Genomic DNA, 16,974 nt, shown 5'->3' with positions numbered 1-16,974 from the left:
TAAGCTCAAGTTGCCAAAGACTACGTACATGTGTCTGTCACGTTTCAGTAATGGGGGCTGCAGCAGTGCATGGCTTTTGCAGAAGCATGCATGACATAGCATATGACACCAGGCCAGAAGTACACAGCAGTGCCTATTCACATCCATGCACTATGTAAGCTTACTTTGTGGTACAATAATGTGTGTATGGCCAATCACTGAATGCAGACTTTTTTCGAAAGGAAGTTCCTTCCAAGGAAAACATTCAGTGACTGGTCCTGGGACTGTGTTGACCTGCACTGATCAGTGTTGTATGCTAGATGTGTACAGCTACTGCATGCTCAGTCGGTCGGGCGACTGTAGCCCAAGCGTTCGTGCAGCTACTTACTGTACCTGAACCAGAGGGGAAAGGTTCTTCTGTCTTTTAGAAGCACCTGCCTATAATATGATCCACACAACCGAGTTGAATGGAGATACACACGCACGGTATAATCACATCAACAAAGACGATGACAACACAAACAGGAGACGTGGAAGTTGAGAACATGCAGAGAGAGGAAGAAGAGAGAGGGAGAGAAAAAGAAGTGAAGGCACTGGCTGGTGTTTAATGGAGGCATTCATTGTATTTTACTTAATTTTCACACCAAACAATACAGCCAAAGTTACTATTTGAAATGCGCATAATAAGTGAGTTTTTTTTTTCTTGTAAAAAAACGGAGACACTGGGCTATCTTTCGTACACATTCGATAGACAACCTCACATTTTGAGCCCATTCAGGTCTGACAGAAAAAACGCGGTCTGAACACACACAATACTTACAGCATCAGAATCCAATTTTTCTCTAGATCCACGGCTGCCAGCCACAACAGACTCGAGTACAGCAACCCAGCGCTGCTTGTCAGGGAAGCTGGGTGCCATGAAGAAGAGGGACTGGCCTGGCCAGCAGGTGGTGTGGGGCTGTGACTCAAGCTTCAACACGTACGGGATGTCTGCATACACACACAAACACAGAGAAAAGTCGATGGGTTGGCGATCTTGCTAACAGCTCAGCTTAGCATTACTGTCAACATTTTGTTGTATTTTGAGATTGAATTTATGGATGAAACATGCTGGAGAGGATGATACACTCTAAATCTGACAATAGGCCGAGTGTAGCAGGATTAGGCGATATCGATCCAGTACCTGACTTGGCAGTGTTGATGAGCTCAGAGGCTCCAACAGCCCCATGAACGGTCACCTCTCCGTCAGGCAGACATAGCTCAAACTCCTCCTCAACTATACAGTCTGGAAGGAAAAAAAACACCATGTCAATTTTTTTAATGGATACTGCTGTATTGATCTACATGGCAATATAAAGGCAAATGATTATAAAAACGGTCTCACTAACGAGCAGAAACTGTCCAGTTTAACATTTATTTTTCTATTACTAATGAAAATACAGCCATTAACAAAATGAAGTACTGACCTTCTCTGGGCTCACTATCAAAGACAGATAATTTGGTCCCATCGAGCACCACATATTTCCTCTCCCAGCCCTGCTGACCACGCTTGCAATTTCTGCATGAGCAAACATACAAATGCACACTACTGTCAAAGCTGTAACAACAGCATATGGTACATGTTCAGGATGGTATGAAATGGTCTGGAGTCAGAGGTTACCTAGGCTGCTTCATCCATCCCTCCAGACGAACATGGCCACTAGCCTCCTTAACCTGTAGTGCAGGAGAGTTGGCCTTTTCCCGGCACAGAGCCTCTGAAAAGTGAGTGGCATACTCAGCTGGCAGGCCGCAGGTGGCCGGAAGACACGGTGAGCATTTAGGGTGGCACAGGGTGTTGCACTCTGTAATAAAACAGGAGGAAGGGGTTTGCTGATTAGGGTTTATTTCAAAAGTTCTTTATGCAGAGTCTTTATCATTAATTAGGGAGTTAATATTGCAATGTTAAGGGTCTCATGTTGGCACAATTCAAAAACACTCACAACAGTCAGTTTTATTGCTGTTCACACAAGTTTTCACAATAACCGACCACAGCAAGAAGAAGGCTAACTTTGTTTTCCGCGCTATTGGTCTGGGAATGCAGCAACATTGCACATTTTCTTTCGTAGTAGCCATAACAGCCAAAACAAACTACATCTAAATCCATCATTGGAGGGAGACATTTAAGTCTGGCCAATAAATGTGTCCTCTGAAATATTTTCACATTCTGTGCTCCCGCCTCCGGTGTAGGATACAAACCTAGACAAGTGGCAGCCTGTCGTCCAAAATGCACAGTGTCCAGGCAGACGGCACACTTGGCAGCTCTCATGTTGAGACCCACAGTGAAGCGATGAGGGATGTTGTGGTGCATTCTCTCTTTCACTCGACGACCAAACTCTGCAATGCAAAAAGGGGGGGGGGGGGGGGGGAGAGTGGTTATTAGGTATAGGACTGAAATATGACACCATAATATTTTGTTGCAGGCTTCAATCACGTCATAAGTCAGCAATAGGTTCATGAGATTTCATTTCTTAAAGCAGCATAGGGAAATTTGTATAATGAAAGAAACATTTCATATTTAAGTTCAAGCTTTAGGCACATTCACTTTAAGGGATACTAATATAGTCAGAATCATATTATGCATGCCAATGACTATGCATTTAATTATGAGTATAAATCATGACTCATGATTTAAAAAAAAGAGTCACGTCAAACTTGTCCTCCAAAATAAAGTTTGTGATCAAATAACAGTTAGCTTGACAACGTCGTGGACAATGACACAGACGTATGGTACGATATGAGCACGCATGTACAGTATAACATGCATGAAGATGAGCTCATGCATGTAAGAAGAGACATCGTGGTGACTGCTAACTTACTTTCAAAGGTGACCCTCCTCTTTTCTGTGAGGAGCAATAGGAAAGAGACAGAAAAGAGAGGGCAGTCTAACAATAGCTATATGTGAAAGCAAAGGAACACAGACAGTAAGGAGCCTGAATCGAAAAGCAAGATTGACTGAGTTAGGCTTAGTTATCTTAACGTGTCTCTGAAACACACACTAATGTCTTTGTTATGGTATTAGAACGTCTGATGCCATGGCATTAAGAGGTTCAGTCGGTCGGTAAGGGGGTCTGTGAAGATTTCACTTTCATTTGATACAGTACTTTTGTCGTCGGAAGATCCTTTGAAAGTCCTTATTCCATTTTGTCCCCACACGTAGCTTATTAGAGAGATGGGCTATTATTTAACTATGATCCACTGAGCCTGCTACGCAGTTATGATATGTGCATCAAAAGTTCAGTTTCCATGGTGATCATAGAAAAGGGAATCCATCTTTGTGATATTGGAAATCCTTATTAAAACCAATCTTACCTGGCTAATCCACTATTCTTACTTTGTGAGACAGGCCCAAGCATGATTTAAATTTCAGCTGTAAAAAGTGAATACTTTTTTCTTTTATTTTTTAGTTATCCAAATTTAATTTATTAATACTCGTGCTTCATGAGGACAAGCCATAGAAAGAACACACATACACACACACACCACATGAACAAAATAAGTGAACAGAGTCCATTTGTGTTGACACTGACTGATAGCTTAAGGGTGAACACTTCTTTGGGGGAAACGGTACAGGTGCAAAACAGGAAATCGCCGGTTCAGATCAAGGCTGATTAGCTGCGGGCAGCACTGAGTGTGTGTGTGTGTGTGTGTGTGTGTGTTGTGTGTTGTGTGTTGTGTGTTGTGTGTTGTGTGTTGTGTGTTGTGTGTTGTGTGTTGTGTGTTGTGTGTGTGTGTGTGTGTGTGTGTGTGTGTGTGTGCAATTGTGTGCAATTGTGTGTCTCTAACCTTCAGGTGTGGAGGTCTCCTTGCTGCGGGTGGATGGGTTGAGCAGGCTGCTGGGGTTGGGTTGATGTTCTGGGGATTTGACAATAGCTGACATGAGGATTTGATGTCGAGCCTGGGCCGGTGTAGAAGGAGCTCCATGTTCCTGGGCTTTGAAGTGAGCCGCTGTAATTCCACAAAGGCCCATTAACACATCCTAATATTAGATAAGTAATAGTTATTAAACTAAACATGTCTGGCTCCATTACCAAAACACAAATGTATGCCAAAATAAATAGCATTGAGACTTGGCAGGTGTAGACAATGCACTAAGATGCTGCCATGGCAACAGTGTTAAAAGATGTCTGGGAACAGATGAGAGACTAAGCAAAATATAGGATCCCCTGAGGTTGGTTGTCATTTCTCATCTTAAATGACAGACCTAAGTTTGAGTTGGTAATGATGAAAAAACATGATTAGTAGAGTAAAATCAACACCTCTGTGACTCTGTGTCAACAACAGGGCTGTCAGTCGATTCAAATATTTAATCCAGACGTATCGCATGATTCAAATAGAGACTGTTTATTCCAAGCGATCATCTCATTCCTTTCTGCCAATAAATAACATAAGATATAAAGCCCGTCCCTTTTTCTGCTGCTGTAAATGTGCTGCCTAACACTAGGACCTACCCTGTTCTCTGAGGGATCGTAGCTCTATCCTCATCTTCTGCAGAGCCTCTTCCAGCTCTCCACACCTTGTGCGCTCCTTCTCCCAAGCCAGTTTCATGTCACCGTACTGCATGGGAACGGCCGGCTGGGCCTGTGGGGTCAGCACCCCGTTAGTTGTGGTGCCTACATCCTCCCGGCGACGCCCAAATATACCCTGTTTATGGAGGGAATAGGTCACTCATACTATACAAGAACGATACAATAAATACACATCTTTTAAATGTCTGTCAAACCAATTTGGCTAAAAGTTGTCATAGAATGTTTTCCCCAGACCTTCTTTTTCTTGGTCGGCTGGTCCATTTTGGCCTGTAAGAAGTCAATAAGTTTGGTCTGCTGGGAGATGGTCCCCTCCATCTTCACCTTCTCATGGGAGTAGACAGCCTGCAGGGGAGGAAAACACATCTTCAGAGATGGAAGACTGAAGATAACTTTAAAATAATTCCCTTTGAGAACAAAAGGATCGGGATTCCTTTATGCTCTTAGTCCCCATGAGATAGTGTGCTTCTTGTCAACATCAGTTGCACTATTCTAATATCGACCTAGGACTGTTTTTCTCCCTAGAGACCGCTGTATTTCATCAAACTGAAAAACATTTTGCATTGAGCACCTGTATGTTCTCCAGCTGGTACTCAAGATCGGTCCGCTCAGTCTTGAGCATGTCGGTCTGGTCCAGGGCTTCCTGCAGGCCTTGGGTTAGACGGAATATGTGGCTCTTCTGGAGGTCCATCTGCTGCTGCAGCTTCCCTTGCTGTAAGGACACCAACACACAGATATTAAAATTAGGAAAATAAGATACAATCATGACTGGTAGCAAATACAATCAACTCATTTAAGAGGATATGTTTTTCCAACAGACCAAGCAACAGGAGACCACTTTTTACTGCCAACTGTTTACTATGTTAATTTAAATTGCATTTCTAAATATTTTTCTTATTTCCTTGTCTTTGAATGGGAGAGTATTAGCGGTAAAGTCCATAATAACATAAATGTAATGTAAATTGAATAAATACAGGCATGTGTATGTTATCCCATTTCCCACTGTACCTCTTCCATCAGCCGCTGTTTCAGTTCTCTCTCTGTCTCCAGTTTCTGCTGTAAGCTGCGGGCGTTCATCTCCAGCATGGCATGCTTCTTCTCCAGATCATTGAGCTGCGAGAACACGTGAGTGAATGTTAACTCCTCCCAAACACAGAATGGATGCTCTCTCTCCAAATTAAAACTAATATTTGCCTTTTTCACTTAAAAAGGAATTAAAATCAGATCATAAGTAAGACACGTAAACACTTGTGACTCACAGTATCAGACAGACTTTCAGCCTTCAGTCTCTGCTCCTTCAAGGCCTGCTGTAAGGCCACTATCTCAGCCTTGTGCTCTTTGACCGCCAGTTCCACCGCCTGCCGGGATTCAGTGCTGCGCTGGTCTGCACGCAGCCTGTGTACAGCACAACAACAAGTCTTACAATAGCAATAGATTTGAATATATACACGGAGTGACATTGCGCGGTCATTCTTAGGTTTCATAACAAGGTCTACTAGGTACATTCCACAGTGGTTATGCCCGTATGTTACCTGTTCTGCTTCTCATTGTCCAGCAGTCTCTGCAGATCTCTGGTGCGTCTCTCGGCCTGGCTTTTCTCGTCCTCCAGGGCACCTCTCCAAGCCTCCCACTGCCTCTCCTTCTCCAGCAACTCATCGTTTAAGGACTCCAGCTCCACCACCTGCTCCTCCAGCATGCTACATGTGGTCTTCAGTGTCTCAATGTTCTGGGAGAATAAAACAAAAAAGGAGCAGACTTAAGAGAACTTCTTTTTGGGGAGAAAATAAAAACATGGTTGTCGTCTCTCCTGTTTTTTCAGGGACAGCAACTAGTATTATTAGTATTATGAGGAGTAAATGGCATGTTTTATAGTATGAACACATGTGGTTTATGTTTCCTAATGTAAAAAAAGAAGAGAAACACAAATTGACAAGTAATAACGAAGCATATTGCATATTTCACAGCTAACTGAAAATGTAAAAAACAGCTGAAATACAAGCTGATGTGTAGGATACCTGGTCTTACTACATCACATCGCATTATATAGATATTTACATGGACAAATTGAGTCAACACAACTTAAATTCAAATTTGTCGATAAATAAACATCATGCAATATATTGGCGTATGGATTTTTTTGAAGCACAGCCCTGTGTGTGAGTTACCTGTTTCTGGTTGTTGAGGTGCATCTCGCGGTCAGCCACCTCTCTCCTCAGCCTGTCCACTTCCTGGCTGAGCTGCATCTGGTCTTCCCTCTCATCCGATGCTTCATCCAGCTGTTTGGACAGGTAGAAGTTCTGCCGGTTCAACTCGGCATTCTCCTGACTCAGCTGTGTAAGCTGCTCCTCCAGGTCAGTGATCACCTGAGGCAACACAAACAGGTAGAGTTGTGTGAGCCGAGTTTATTGGGGGTGAAAAAACCAGGATATGTTTAGGTTCTGGCTACTAAAGCTAGGGGGAAAGACATCACACTCGTAGGCATACGGTTTTCATGAGTGAATTCGAAAAAGGATGATTAATTGAGTGAGTCACATATATAATAAGATTCTTGGTATCAATATTTTTAAAGTTGTAGGAGGTGATATGTTGAAGGTGCGCTTTGAAAGCAAGCGGTGCTTCCTTGCCAAAGACTTGATTTAGTTGACTACATTGCTATAAGAATTGACTTTCAGAGATGAACATGAAATCACCGTATATTCAAATGTCTTGCGGAACCTTTTGAAAGGTGTCCCGCACAGAGAATAGGCTACGGCAGAACTTACCGAACAGCTGTCTCTCAAGGCATCGAACTTGCACTGAATTTCGTCCCTTTGATTCTGTGAGAAACAAGAGCAAATGAAGAACTAAAAAAAACACATCTTCTTCGGATTGCTACATAACATGATGACAAATGATGTACAGCTGACATCATTGTTAAAAATCTTCCTCTAAATATATTTGTTTTTAAATATATGAGAACCTGTATTAATATATGAGCCACTGATTGCAGATTGCACACATATGCGATAGCACGTGTTTGTCTCACCCTGAGAGCAGTGATCTCCTCCTCGGCCTCAGCGGTGGTCTCCTCCAGCTCGGTCTTGGCTTGCTGCAGCTGGCTCTCTAGGGCGAGACGCGCTGCCTGCAGGCTGCTGATCTGGGACTCGCGCTCCTGCAGGGACAGGGTCAAATCTGACACCTGTCTCTTGATCTCCAGCTTCTCTTCTTCATGCTCCAGACCCATCTACAAGGAAACGGGACTTGAGTGAATTATGTGTATATATATCACAGGGTAAATGACACCATAAAACAGATTTTATTTAAATGTTATATTTTTCCATGCTGCTCAGAATACCAGATGGTAGGCGTTTTAGGACATAGGGGGTAATTCAGATATGGGAACAAATCTAAAAAATTAGTTAAAATGAACATAAAGGACAGCTTGAAACCGATTAAGCCAAATAGCTCTGTTGTGCTAATATGTTATTGTATGGTTGATAAGAATGGGACAAATGCAGTTACTTATATAATTACATTTGGAAACCATATTTTTAGCAAGGTACAGCCAATTTCAAGACTTTAAAGGGACACTGTGTAACATTTTAAGTAATTTATTAGCTAAAATCAATATCCTCATTCATAAATATGTCCTCATTGGTGTAAAATCACCTCTGGCAATAATCTGAATTATCCCCCTGAGCGGAGAATTACAAATATCAATATTACATGTTGTACATTGAGCAGGCAAGTCTTATGGAGGCCATCCATGTTTTTGGAATGTCATCAGGTGCATTGTTTAAAATGTTGAATTGTTCTTGTCCTTGAAGGCCACTGTAGCTTCTGTTATTATTCAAAAGGGTTGGGGTTACACAGGGAGCGTTGCATTCTAGAACTTTCTTGATGATGTTTAATGCCATCATTAATTTACGACCATTCACATCTTTTTTGTAAAGCAATAAAACTAAGTAAAGCAATATTATACTGAGGCTCTGCAAGCCAAATAGGGAGTATATGGAAAAGACAAGAGGGGAATAATTAGAGGATGTCAGGGGACACAAGCCCAACTAGCTGATATAGAGGTGAAAGCGCATAGACAGCACAGGGAAACCTGAAGGTGAATTATGAAAACTAAAACTAAAGGGAATTGGATGCAAATTGTCATACTTGTTCAGACATGAAATAAAACAATTGAGGACCTTTTAAAGCATCTTAAGAAGAAAACATGTACAGTGTTGTTTGAAAGTTTGTGAACCCCTTGAGCATTTTGGAATTGTATTGTGTTTAACCATTATTAATTCATTTTTATCAATACCAGTATTTTTTATATGAAATAACAGATGTTTGTTTATCAATTCAACATTTTTCTTTTCCAGAAATCAATTGTTAAAACAGATAAAACAAATTATTTGACAACTGTTGTATCTGCAAAAGTTTGTGAACCCTGAGCTGCATTGCTTAAATCGAGCAGGTAAAAACAATCAGGTGCGCCAAACTGATTGATGAAATAGACCAATGTAATGAGAGATCTTTAGGGAAGAAATTGAGTGGCACTAGATAAAACAGAGATCAAACCAGGTCAATTTAGGCTCACCAAAGTGAACCCATACAGGTCAGACATGCCAAAAGGGAAAACAATCTCAGAGGACCTCAGGAATAGAGTTGTGATGCTGCACATTTGTCTGGGGACAGCTATAAATTAATTAAAAAAAAGTTTGAGCTCCATCGGTCCACCGTGAGGCAGATCATCTACAAATGGAGAGCTTTAAGAGTGACTGAACATCTGCCTAGAAGTGGACTTCCTTCAAAAATATCCACAAGCACCACAAAAAAAGTGATTTTTCAAATTACATCTAGTGATTTGCAGACCTCTCTTGCAGCATCTGGGACAGATGTGCATGGTTCCACAATAAGGAGAACACACAGTCAACATGGCTTTCATGGGAGGGTTGCTGAAGAAGCCTCTGCTCTCAAAAAAGAACAAAACTGCTTGTCACAACTTTGCCACAGAGCACCTGGAGATACCTGAATAATTATTCTGTGGACAGATTAGTCCAAAATTGTTTGGTCATAACAAAAACCACCATGTTTGGGCAAAAACGCAACTCTGCCTACCACCAAGAGAACCTTCTCCCAAGTGAAGAACGGTGGTGGCAAATGGTCTGCAAATCTCCAGATGTAATGTTTGGGTTGGCTTTTACCAGAAAAATCACTTTTCTTGTGGCGCTTGAGGATATTTTTGAAGGAAGTCCACTTCTAGGCAGATGTTAAGTCATTCTTAAAGCTCTCCATTTGTAGATGATTTGCCTCACGGTGGACCAATGGCGCTCAAACTTTTTTATATGAATTTATAGCTGTCCCCAGACAAATGTGCAACATCATAACTCTATTCCTGAGATCTTCTGAGATTTTTTCCGCCTTTTAGCATGTCTTACCTGTATGGGTTCACTTTGGTGAGCCTAAACTGACTTGTTTTTTTCTTTGTTTTACCTTGTGCCACCCAATTTCTTCCCTAAAGATCTCTCATCATTACATTGGTCTATTTCATCAATCAGTTTGGCCCACCTGATTGTTTTTACCTGCTCGATTTAAGCAATGCAGCTCAGGGTTCACAAACTTTTGCAGATACAACAGTTGGCAAATAATTTGTTTTATCTGTTTTAACAATTGATTTCTGGAAAAGAAACATTTTGAATTGATAAATAAATATCTGTTATTTCATATAAAAAATACTGGTATTGATAAAAATGAATTAATAATGGTTAAACACAATACAATTCCAAAATGCTCAAGGGGTTCACAAACTTTCAAACAGCACTGTATACTGTGTGCTGGTTAGGAGCCCTGAAGCAAAGTAAAGCTGAGACGAGGCTGCATTTAGCTTCTCCATAGGGTTCTGACTAACTGAAATGGAACGGAAGATCTCAACTGAAAGTACACATTAGTGTGTGGGAGAGGACAGTGTGTGTGGGGGTTTAAATACGAGGGGGCAGAAAGGCCAGCAATTAGTGCCAATCAGTGCATCACGTCTCAGTGGGGATTAGTGTGTGGAGGTAGAGCAATGACATCCAGTCAGTAGGTTATCCATCGGTAACATCGGCAGACAGCACAACAGGGAGGTGAGAGCTCCTTTTTGTATTTTCAGCATTATGTACCGTTAAAACTCCTAACTCTAGTTTAATGTAATATCAGATATTTGCAGGTGAGTAACAAACATATTGAATGAGGGGGCGGAGATGGCCGAAGCGCAGTGTTGACAGAGCATGCTGAATCGCCCAGATTAGAGGAAGCGTTTCCCGAAAATCTACATAGTTTTTTGTGATTCGTGTCAGGTTGCTCTATAGCAGTTTTTAACAAGAAATTAAGACCAGAAAAGTAGTGTAATAGGAGATCTTTAATGTACCCTTGAATCTTTTAGATTTTTTTTTCTTTAGAATTGTAAAGCTTCCATAGGGTTTTCAGACCGCAGACCAGAGCTGATGAGCCAAATAGCGTCTTGCTCAACGATATTTCTGCAGTATGGATGCTCCACCACAGGAGGTCCTGCTTTATAGTCATAGGGTTGAACCATACACTGTATGATTGAACATACACTCACCTGTTGTCGGCCAATGCAAGCTGCAACGATTAATCGATAATTAAAATAATCGCCAACTATTTTGATAATCGATTAATCGTTTCGAGTAATTTTTTTATTAAAAATTTCCAAATTCTCTGATTTCAGCTTCTCAAATGTGAATATTTTCTGGTTTCTTTAATCCTATTATGACAGTACACTGAAATATCTGTGTGTTTTGGACATAACAATACATTTGAGGACTTCAACATGGGCTTTGGAAAATGTATCAATATTTTTCACCATTTTCTGACATTTTACGGACCAAAACACTAATCGTTTAATAATTGATTAATCGAGAAAATAATCGACAGATTATTAATTATCAAAATAATCGTTAGTTGCAGCCCTAGATAATAGATTAAGGCTGTCGGCTCCACTGGACATAATAGTACAGCTTTCGTACAGGCCCCAATTATAGACATAACACATATAATGAGCTGTTTATCTGGAAGGGATCTGAGTTCACGAGATGATCAGCTGCCTTATTCCCGTTTGTGGATAGTGACAATGTAACGCGACACTGTCAGCCAGTTAAAAGTTAATGAGTTAATCTTGAGCAAACAGATTTTGAGCCGTGTCACACTTCTTCCTGTTGCCTCACCTCCCTCAGCCTGCTCTCCAGCTCCAACAGCCGAGTCCTCTTGGTCTGCTCCTGCTGACTCATCTTCTCCAGATGCTCCTCCAGTTTGGCATTTTGGGACTCTAGCTTGCCTGCCTGAGACTCCAAATAGAACTTCTGCTGCCGAAGCTCTGAGATCATCTCCTCCTGGGCTTTCCTGACAAAAAAAATATACACACAGATGCCGATTACATTGACTGTTTGGAAAGCAAACATCCTTCAAAAACCTCTGCAGTTTCACGAGCTAAAAAGGTTAAAGGAAGTCGCCTGATGTAAAATACAATTCCTTAAACAAGAACATTAAGATTAGTTGAAGCTGCATTTTTTGTTTTTAAACCTGCAATAAAGAAAATGTGGCCAGTGCAGACATATCTTTAATTTCTAAGTTGAACTTGTTAGCAAACAGTTGCTTGTTTGTCTTAGTGACAACCTGACAGTGAATGTGAGAGTCCAACATGCATTGTCTTTCAACTCTGTTTTTGCTCTCTTAACACGGAAATATACAGCTCTTTAGCTGTTAAATGCTCCTCTATTACCACCAGCTACTTGCTATCTGTGTCAGTCTGCCGTTTGGTGCTTGGCAGGCAGTGTATAGTGTTTTTTAAGGGTTTTTACTGGGTGAGACTGAATCAAAACAGTAAAGTGGAGGGCTGGGGTAGCTAAAACTCTATAAGGCTCAGTCAAGCCAAGGTCTGTCATTTCAACACTTCAAGCTAACTTTTACATTGTTTTCACATTACCAACTGAGTTAGTTATACTAACAAAACTATTCTTTAAACTAAGGGATGATGCAGCTGTGATGCCCCAAGATTTTAGTGCACACACTAATGAAGCAATTGGAGGCTTGTGGAGAAAGATACAGTGTGGGATGTGGTCATGAAAGCACAGTGTGGGCAGAGGGTCTAGTTAACTCACATATTCTTCTGGGTGTAGATGCTGCTGTTAGCGGCCAGCTTGTTAGCCTCTGACAGCTCACCGATGCGCTGCTCCAGGTTTTTCATCTTTGAATCCATAGCATTAATGGTCTGCAGGAAGAGGGAGACACAGCAACGTGGGGAAAATGGTTGGCTCAAATGCAAGGATTTATTCCCCTTGATTGATAGTCAAATGCTAATAAGAATCACGGTGCACACATATTTCAACAGCAGAATTTTGCACTACAGGCAAATCCTATTAAGTCCATTAAGGTGTTGCCTGAATCTTCTAATGTCAATGTCAGATGACTGCCTGTAAAAGCTTCTTAGCTACCTCAATTCTACAACGTTAAACAGATTAGGGCTTGAGCCCAGGCTTTACAGTGCAACATAAAGTATAGTGCAATGTAATCCAACATTCAATTCCAGTACAGTTAAACCCCCCAATAACAAATTACTGTGTGAAGAAACACAAAACATTGACGGAGTCTGGTGCTCAAATTCTAGGAGTTCAGAGGGGAATAAAAAGGTATCATGTCCACAAACAACGTTAACCCATTGACACTGATACCGTTTATTGGACATGATATCATTTGGAGGGAGGGGGTTAAAAATCAGACAATTGTATGAATTGCTTCTGTTTCTAATGTTTCAAATTGATTCTAAAAACTAAACTATGTAATTATACACTGACAATATGTAATACTTTTAATAACTTAGTTGGCTTGAATAAAGCTTCATGTCCACCTCAATGGAAAATTAACAAGCAAATGCCAGAGTGGATAGAATATTTTTAAAAGCCTTTTGTGTTTCCTTACTGCTTTCTGTTCACTGATGAGTTTGCAGTTCTCCCTGGACTCCTTCTCATGCTGGGCCCTTCTGGTCTCAAGGCTCTCCTTGTCAGCCAGGTCTACCTCCATCTGGGCCTCCAGGATCTTGATCAGACAGAAACAGGGAATATGACACCTTGGCCGATGTTGATTTAAAAAAAAAAATCATTCTCAAGTCTGTAATTTGTTACTTGATGAAGCAGTCATTAAAGAAAACACATGCTGACATGGTTGTAAGTGTGAACGCTTGTGTGGAAGCAGTAATTAGTGAGGTGTCAAACTTCACGGTAGAACATGTGACAGCTCTGACTTGTATGCCACCACAACCCTGATTTTAAATGGCATGAGATGACAAGGAATTACTACTGACGCATACACACAGATATAGATATTTGCAATGATATACATGCATATATATCTGTGAATATTCTCAGATATAAACACCATGTTCAATAGCCTGGATAACAAAAAGGCTGGCCCACCTTGATCTTGTCTTCAAAAAGTTTCTCCTTTTGAACCAGTTGGGTTTCCATCCGCTGGGCTGTTGACTGGGCATCCCTCAGGTTATCCTCCAGTTCCTGGAGTGAGTAATTAGAAACAAACGGGACACATTACAACTTGATTCCCAAAAATCCCAAAATATACTAATTAATTAATTAATGAATTACCGGTAAGTAATCTAATATTAATAAGGCAGTATGCATACAAATGCATGATGAGTTCATTTAGCCTAAGACCCTGGATTACAAAAGACATGACATCATGATCTACTAAATAACGGAGTATAAGCAATTCTAAAAATTCTACTATAATATTAAACACATTAAAAGTAAAATAAATTAAAGAACTTGCATCGAAAAGCTGGAAATCCACCAGTCGGCTGTAGCGTTGCCTGCTCATGCTGACGTTGGTAAAAATGACGTGTATGTTAAAAGTCTATGTATGTAGGGACACTGGTCCACTAGGAGCATGTCTGAGGGCTCAGCTAGCAAGGAGCTCTCTAAAACAGAAGTGAGTGTGTTCTACGCTAGCTTACAAGGATGGGCCAGGAGAGGGCTCTATTGTGGGCAGGGGGTTGAAAAATTAGGGGGTTGAGTGGATCAGAGTATTAACAAGCTTTATCTGTAGCTCTCTCACCAGGATCTTTTCAGCCATCTGCTGGATCTGCTGGGATTTGGTCTGAATGTCATCTTTGAGCTTATTCTCCCGCCGCTCAACCATCTCCAGCCTCTTTACCTGGTTCTCCAGGGTCTTTCTGCCCTCCTGCTTACACAACAAAAGATTAACATAAGGCTAAGCACACGGAAATGTGTGACTTGTGTTGAGGTTCAGTCCTTGGCAAGGAAACCGCTATCATTTAAAGGTGCACTATGTAACTTTGGGTATGTCAAGGAGTAAACAATGTCTAAGGCAGGAGTGCCCACTGTTTTTCAGCTTGTGAGCTACTTTTAAAATGACCAAGTCAAAGTGAGCTACCACCTACTATTAGGGGTCAAAGTCACGTTCGGTACGTACCTCGGTTTTTAAGTCACGGTTCTGTTCTGTACGGTACGGTTCTGCAGAATTGCAGCCTAAAAGTATTTTCCAGTATAGAAAAGAAAAAAACTGCTGCATACAACCAAAGTCTCCAATAAATAAAATACTTCTTAAATAAAAGTGAAAGTTCTGCACCGCAAACCAAACAAGCCTGTACATATATATTTAAACATATTGAAAATGAATTTACAATATAAGTTGGTGTACCTTGCATAACTGCATGAACCTAGGGATGCACTGATCCACTATTTTTAGTTCCGATCCGATTCCGATATCTGGGTTTTGGATATCGGTCGATACCGATACTGTCCGATACAATATCATAATTGTTATACATTTTTTTGTTGGTGGTGATGTTATGTATTAGGCTAGGAAGGCTTAAGCAATTCTAATTTAAAAGAGCAAGAAATATACACAAATGCATAGGTTTATCTTAAAGGCAGAATTATAGTCATACAAAAAAAATCCTTTTCAATGATCACTACTGTCCCCCTAGAATATGTGGTGGTGTTTGTCTGAACAGTCTTCCTCTCTCTCTGGCTGTATTTTACATAGTAGAATTTGTCACGGTGCAGAAGCCTCTCCACTTCCTTGACTTGGATTAGCTTTGGTTAGCTCACTGGCTAACAAACTGATATGTACTGTATGTCAAAATAGAAAGTGGTGTCCTCTCTCCCTCCACCGAACGTCGGCGCGTTTTTTTTTTTAGAATGCCACGCGATCAACCCACACTACCCTGGCGATCGACCGACCTAGTGGGCACCCCTGGTCTAAGGTATATTCTTATAACTGAATAAATAAACTTTCCTCACAGGAAAATTAGGTCCCTGGAATTAGAAATATAGTATAAAGTTAATGTTTCACTGTTCTTGTTTACAGCGGCAGGGCCCAGTTTTATTTACAAACATATTTTAGTCTTACGTTTGGTTCCAGGCGCCTCAAAATAATTGATGATATAATTATTCAATACTAAGAATTACATGTACGGTAGACAAAATATTTTTTGGTCAACTAACTGGAAGCTCTGCCAATGTAAACAAATCCCCCTCCCCTGAAACTACATAGTGCACCTTTAACACATTTTTGCATGATTTACAAGTTAACTCTGGTACCTCCGTCTCTCTCAGACGGCGTTTTAAAGTGTCACTGTTGTCAGTTTTGCCTCGCAAGCGTTCCAGGTCTCGTTCCAGCCGCTCCTTGGCCTGACGCACATTCTGCAGCAGCTCAGTGGCTTCTGTGCTGGCTTTTACTGCCTGGGGAGGGTCAGAAGGTCAAAGGCTTTTAGTGGGTCCCTAGACAAACCTCTTGATATGCTTGGTCAATTCCTGCCCACAGAGACATTGTACAAAAAGCTGCTCTAGGGAATAAGCTACAGCAGGCAGCAGACACGGGGGAAACTACCAAGTTCTGTATACAGTACGAAAGCTTTAGCATATGGACTATCCTTGGAGGATTAGGAGAGACGTCAAATGAAAACTATCCACCTAAAAGGTGGAGTCAGCAATTCTGGAGATTCTTGTTGACAGTTTCTTTTTTGCCCAAATCAGTGAATATCTCCTCACAATCTGCTGTGTGCTCTGTAAAAAAAATCCAGTGTTAATACACAGCTCTGTAAACTGGCATGTTGCCAGACACGGTGGTCCCCCTTTGTTTACATACCAGTTTACAGAGCCTAGGCAGTGTATCCGCTTTTTTTCAGCACACACACAGTACGGACGGGTATTGGGAGGAGATATTCACCGATATTGACAAAAAGTGATTTTGTCAACAAGCGTTGAACAGAATTTCTGACTTCACCTTTAATCTAAATAACAAATAATCTTGTTGAAAATAAAATACTTCACCAAGACAAAAGTATTTTTACCTTGGACAGCTTGTCCTGGAGTTCCAGGATTTTCACCTGCTGCTCAGCATTGGTCTGAAAAAACAAAGAGCAGTG

The 16,974-nt window shown here is 41.1% G+C and overlaps 1 protein-coding gene across 1 annotated transcript in view; it reads right to left on the bottom strand.

Annotated features, from left to right (window-relative positions):
- Window positions 1-16,974, bottom strand: part of cita (citron rho-interacting serine/threonine kinase a) — a 40,346-nt gene that overhangs the window by 7,096 nt on the left and 16,276 nt on the right. The window contains exons 16-38 of the mRNA XM_080025760.1: window positions 16,900-16,953; window positions 16,148-16,288; window positions 14,637-14,762; window positions 13,982-14,077; window positions 13,488-13,604; window positions 12,671-12,780; window positions 11,738-11,912; window positions 7,567-7,764; window positions 7,304-7,357; window positions 6,707-6,904; window positions 6,074-6,267; window positions 5,801-5,936; window positions 5,550-5,654; window positions 5,113-5,253; window positions 4,779-4,886; window positions 4,467-4,659; window positions 3,802-3,963; window positions 2,215-2,352; window positions 1,640-1,820; window positions 1,446-1,537; window positions 1,163-1,264; window positions 800-969; window positions 373-417 (exon numbers count right to left, since the gene is read on the bottom strand). Of these exons, the coding sequence (XP_079881886.1) occupies window positions 373-417; window positions 800-969; window positions 1,163-1,264; window positions 1,446-1,537; window positions 1,640-1,820; window positions 2,215-2,352; window positions 3,802-3,963; window positions 4,467-4,659; window positions 4,779-4,886; window positions 5,113-5,253; window positions 5,550-5,654; window positions 5,801-5,936; window positions 6,074-6,267; window positions 6,707-6,904; window positions 7,304-7,357; window positions 7,567-7,764; window positions 11,738-11,912; window positions 12,671-12,780; window positions 13,488-13,604; window positions 13,982-14,077; window positions 14,637-14,762; window positions 16,148-16,288; window positions 16,900-16,953 (3,036 nt within the window). The remainder of the gene's footprint in view (window positions 1-372; window positions 418-799; window positions 970-1,162; window positions 1,265-1,445; window positions 1,538-1,639; window positions 1,821-2,214; window positions 2,353-3,801; window positions 3,964-4,466; window positions 4,660-4,778; window positions 4,887-5,112; window positions 5,254-5,549; window positions 5,655-5,800; window positions 5,937-6,073; window positions 6,268-6,706; window positions 6,905-7,303; window positions 7,358-7,566; window positions 7,765-11,737; window positions 11,913-12,670; window positions 12,781-13,487; window positions 13,605-13,981; window positions 14,078-14,636; window positions 14,763-16,147; window positions 16,289-16,899; window positions 16,954-16,974) is intronic.

This window comes from Ammodytes marinus (assembly GCF_949987685.1).
Source record: "Ammodytes marinus genome assembly, chromosome: 4".
Classification (NCBI taxonomy): Eukaryota; Metazoa; Chordata; class Actinopteri; order Uranoscopiformes; family Ammodytidae; genus Ammodytes; species Ammodytes marinus.
The sequence above is the reverse complement of the archived record's forward strand: the minus strand, read 5'-3'. Positions and strand labels throughout refer to the sequence as shown.